The following is a 5,000-nucleotide window of genomic DNA, read 5'->3' as shown; positions in this document are numbered from 1 at the left end:
TATTCTCGATTATTTTTTTATTTGTTCATCGTCCTCATTCATTTAGCTTCATCTAAAATTATCTCGGAAATCCCAGTCACAGTCACTCCATTTACGCGTCTGTAATTGAAAAGCAATAGGTAAATTATTAATTTAGAACGAAAAAAAAAGAACGGAAACAAAACAAAAGCAAAATTTTCAAATAAATAATTCTAATATGAATTGAAAACCGAAAAGAAAATCATAAAAACACTTTAATAATAGTAATAATAATAATAATAATAGTAATAATAGTAATAATAATAATAACAATAATAATAATGATAGTAATAATGACGATAATAATAATAATAAAAAAAAAAATAATAGTAATAATAATGATAATAATAATAATAATGATAGTAATAATAATAATAATAATAATAATAATAATAATAATAATAATGATAATAATAATAGTAATAATGATAATCTATAGAAAGAATAAAAACCTAAACTCTTATTCTACTCGAATTGAAAACCACACAGACGCTTAGAAGTGTCCAAAGTCCTATTCTTCACCTCCTTTTCCCTCCCCAGCGCGAGGGCCCGAGGTACACCATCATCCCCACCATCTCAGTCGTTCCTCCTTGGGACGACCTAAACCACAACGACCTCCACGACCAGGTAGCTGCCGACAGTCACCCGGCCGCCCACTTCATCACGCCCACGCCCGTGCTGCCTCTCCCGAGCCCGCCGAGCACGCTGGTCGGGGAAGCGGCAAGAAATGCGACACAGCGGTTCTATGATGCCCTCAGAGCTGTGCTTCATGGCGGAGGCGAGCAGGGGGCGCTGCCTAGTCTCAGGTGAGGGAGGGGGAGAGGTGGGGGAGGGAGGGGAGAGAGGGGAAGGAGGGAAGGGAGAGAGGGGAAGGAGGGAGGGAGAGAGGGGAAGGAGGGAGGGAGAGAGGGAGGGATGGAGGGTGAGGAAGGCGGGAGGGAGGGGAGAGAGAAGGGAAGGAGGGAGGGGAGAGAGGGGAAAGAGGGAAGGGAGAGAGGGAGGGATGGAGGGAGAGAGGGGAAGGAGGGAGGGAGAGAGGGAGGGATGGAGGATGAGGAAGGCGGGAGGGAGGGGAGAGAGAAGGGAAGGAGGGAGGGGAGAGAGGGGAAGGAGGGAAGGGAGAGAGGGAGGGATGGGGGGAGAGGAAGGCGGGAGGGAGGGGAGAGAGAGGGGAAGGAAGGAGGGGAGAGAGGGGAAGGAGGGAGGAAGAGAGGATGGGATGGAGGGCGAGGAAGGCGGGAGGGAGGGGAGAGAGAGGGGAAGGAGGGAGGGGAGAGAGGGGAAGGAGGGAGGGAGAGAGGGAGGGATGGAGGATGAGGAAGGCGGGAGGGAGGGGAGAGAGAGGGGAAGGAGGGAGAGAGGTGGAGGAGGAGGGAAGGTGGAGGGAGGATGGAAGGAGGGGCGGAAGGAGGAAAGGGAGAGGCATGAGGGGAGGGAGGAGGGGAGGAGAAAGAGGGAGCGGGAAAGAGGGAGGGGGGGGGGAGAGGAGGGAGTAGCGATTTCTTAACTATTGAAAGGAATTGTTATTTTTTAATAATGACAGCAAGCAATAACTTTTGATAATGGAAGGAATTAATAACTGACATTGATGGAAATGAAGATCTATAGACAATGCGAGAAATTAATAAATAACTTGATATAATGATATAAAGTGATAAGTATTCATAATAATATGGATTATAACTACCGGTAGTGGTAAAGATTGATAACGTTATTAGCTATAAATATTTATTAATGGTGATGGTGATTTATAAAAGTGATGATGATTATGATTTTATTGATAATTATGAAGATAGCGATAATGATGATAAGAATAATGATAATGATGATACTGAAGATAACAAGGGTTTAAATATTAATAAAAAACAAAAACGGATTGCTAGAATAACAACAACAAACAACAATAATAATGAAGACAATAACAATGATAATAATAATGATAATAGTCATAATCATAATAGTAATAATTATATTAATAATGATAATTATGATAATAATGATAATTATGATAATAATGATATTACTAATGATAATTATGATAATAATGATATTAATAATGATAATTATGATAATAATGATATTAATAATGATAATTATGATAATGATAATAATAATAATAATAGCAACAGTAATAACAGTAATAATGATAATAATAAGGATAATAACAATAGTAATAATGATATTAAAAATGATTATAATAATAACAACGATAAAAAAATAACAACAACAACACTACTACTACTTATAATAATAATGAAAATAATAATAGTATTAATAATAACAATAACAATAATAAACAACAATAATAATAATGACAACAACAACAACAAACCAACACCTAAAACAAATCATAAATCCTAAAACAAATAAAACAAACAAACTTCAACTCATCACATTCCCCCCTCCCCCACCCCCTCCCCACCCCCCCTCCCCCCATGCAGCAGCGGCGGAGTGGGCGGGTCCAACGCAGCGGTCTCGGGTCTGGCGCCACACATTCAGGACACGCACGGCCCTCTCCTCACCTCGCGCCCGGCGGCTGACGACTCACAGGGCATGTCGCCGATATTGCAGGTTCGTGGGACAGGCAGGTCACTGGCGGCTGTTTTTAGGGGGGAGGGTTGGGTAGGGTTAATTTGTTTTTTTGTTATTGTTATAATGTTGTTGTTGTTGGTACTGTTATTGTTATATTTATTATTATTATTATTATTATTATTATTATTATTATTAGTAGTAGTAGTAGTAGTAGTAGTTTTAGTATGTTACTTCTCTTCTCCCCTCTCTCTCGCTCTCTCTCTCTCTCTCTCTCTCTCTCTCTCTCTCTCTCTCTCTCTCTCTCTCTCTCTCTCTCTCTCTCTCTCTCTCTCACCCTCCCACCCTTCTTCTTCCCTCCTCCCCATCCCACCCCTCCTTCCCCTTCCCTCTAACCCCCTCCCCCGTCCCTCCCTCAGGTGTGCGCCGCCCTCGGAGTGCTCGTGGTGGTGATGGTGATCCTGTTCCACGCGCACCACTTCCGGCGCGACTGCATGGTGGAGCGCCGCGCCCTCCGTCGGGTCGCGAGGCGGTACCACGTGGCGCGCGCTCAGGACGACGTGGAGCGGAGCGAGGTGACGGATGTGACGCTGTGACGAGTGTGGGGGCTGTGACGGACGCTGTGACGGGCGTGATGCATTACGAGTGTGGTGGCTGTGACGGACGCTGTGACGGGCGCGATGCATTACGAGTGTGGTGGATGTGATGGACGCTGTGATGAGTGTGGCGCTGTGACGGGCGTGATGCTACAACGGGCGTGATGCTGTGATGTAGTTACCTATTCTGACGGACGTGACGCTTTAAAGTGATGGTGTAACGGACGCAGTGCTGTGAGTCGTGACGCTGTGGCGAGATAAACACTATGACGAAACGGACGCTGTGACGAACGCAGCAGTGTGACGGACATGATACTGTGAGCGTGGAGAAGCTGTGACGGATGTGACAGAGAAAGATGGTGTGAGATGTGACGGCGATACAAGAGGTGTTACGTGGAAGAGGAACGTGACGTTATTTTAAGCCCTGACTTGATACGTAACGATATATTGTAATTTTATGTTATATAGTGCTGTAAATGTCGGATTTTTTTTTTTTTAAAGTGACTGATGTACTAACAACTGATGGAAATTTTATTTTTACACTAATGCTCTATGATATTCATGACGACATCGCATGATCATGGCGTCATGTAAATACCTTTTAATATGAACTTAACAACGAAACAGAAAACAAAATAGAAAACGAAATAGAAAACACGCCAAACAAATAAATAAATAAGAGGGACGGCAAATGTAAAAATAACAACGAAAAGAAATGAAGGGTAAGTATGCAGGGATAGTGCTTATAAAGCTAAGGTCTGCGGGTTATTAATTTATTATCATTGTTGTATCATTTGATGATTATATAACTGTCACAGAGTTTGCAATAATTTTGGGCTAGAAATAAATGGTCTCGAGACCTACGTTTGCTTGATTTGTGTTTTTTTCATATCAATTCCTCATGAGTTTCAAACCACAACGATATAATCATTTGCTAATCAATCGCCGCTTTCAAATGAATTCCAGATTTATAGATAAAAAAAACAAAAAAACATCTGATAGCTGTAAAGAGCGTTTTTAATCCAAGGGTCTTCAAAGGCACTATATCTTGAGTCCCCGAGTGCCATGGTACCTGAAATATGATAACAATGATATGACATGTACTAAGTGGTTGTATTCAATTATAAAGATCAATTTCTGTCATCGTTTTATTGTTTAAACTTCTCTCATTTTCGGATAAAGGTATATGCTTGCAGTAGAAATGCCATTATCGTTTAAGATTTGTTCGCGTGTTTCTCTCGCTGTCCGAGGATTTTCGGGAAAAAATGTAGAATTGCAATAGAAATCTTGATTCTTTGTTGCTGGTCAGGCCTTATTATTATTGTTATTATTATTATCATTATTATCATTCTCATTATTATAATTATTATTATTATTATTATTATTATCATTATTATTATCATTATTATTATTATTATTATTATTATTATTATTATTATTATTATTATTATTATTATTATCATTATTATTATTATTATTATTATTATTATTTTTATTATTATTAGCATTATTATTATTATCATCATCATTATTATTATTAGTATCATTATTATTATTGTTATTATTATCATTATTAATATTATTATTATCATTATTATTACAATTATTTTATGATACCAGGTTTAACTTCCTTTATTTCTTATGATGCACGTTGTGTAATGACACTGTTCTTTACTATTATAATATAATATTCTATATCATTTCGGTAGTGAATAGGCTGTCATTTTTTTCCATCTTGGTGTTCAATATTTCCTTGAGTTAAATCTGATAAGCATCAAATTAACTTAGCTTGGTCTTAGGCGGCTTATCACGAGGGAGATTTGTAATCAGATCGATTGAAAACAGAACTAAATGGAT

The 5,000-nt window shown here is 39.3% G+C and overlaps 1 protein-coding gene across 2 annotated transcripts in view; it reads left to right on the top strand.

Moving 5' to 3' along the window:
• Positions 1-4,017, top strand: part of LOC125041916 — a 12,065-nt gene extending 8,048 nt beyond the window's left edge. The window contains exons 3-5 of one of the 2 annotated variants that reach the window (XM_047637315.1): positions 559-824; positions 2,463-2,589; positions 2,967-4,017. In XM_047637315.1, coding sequence (XP_047493271.1) covers positions 559-824; positions 2,463-2,589; positions 2,967-3,143 — 570 coding nt within the window. In that variant the 3' untranslated portion in view covers positions 3,144-4,017. Of the gene's footprint in view, positions 1-558; positions 825-2,459; positions 2,590-2,966 lie in introns of both variants that reach the window. The other variant, XM_047637314.1, reaches the window with a different exon arrangement.
• Positions 4,018-5,000: the final 983 nt, after the last annotated feature.

Source organism: Penaeus chinensis, chromosome 31 (genome assembly GCF_019202785.1).
Source record: "Penaeus chinensis breed Huanghai No. 1 chromosome 31, ASM1920278v2, whole genome shotgun sequence".
Lineage (NCBI taxonomy): Eukaryota > Metazoa > Arthropoda > Malacostraca > Decapoda > Penaeidae > Penaeus > Penaeus chinensis.
This window is presented reverse-complemented; position numbering and strand designations above follow the sequence as displayed.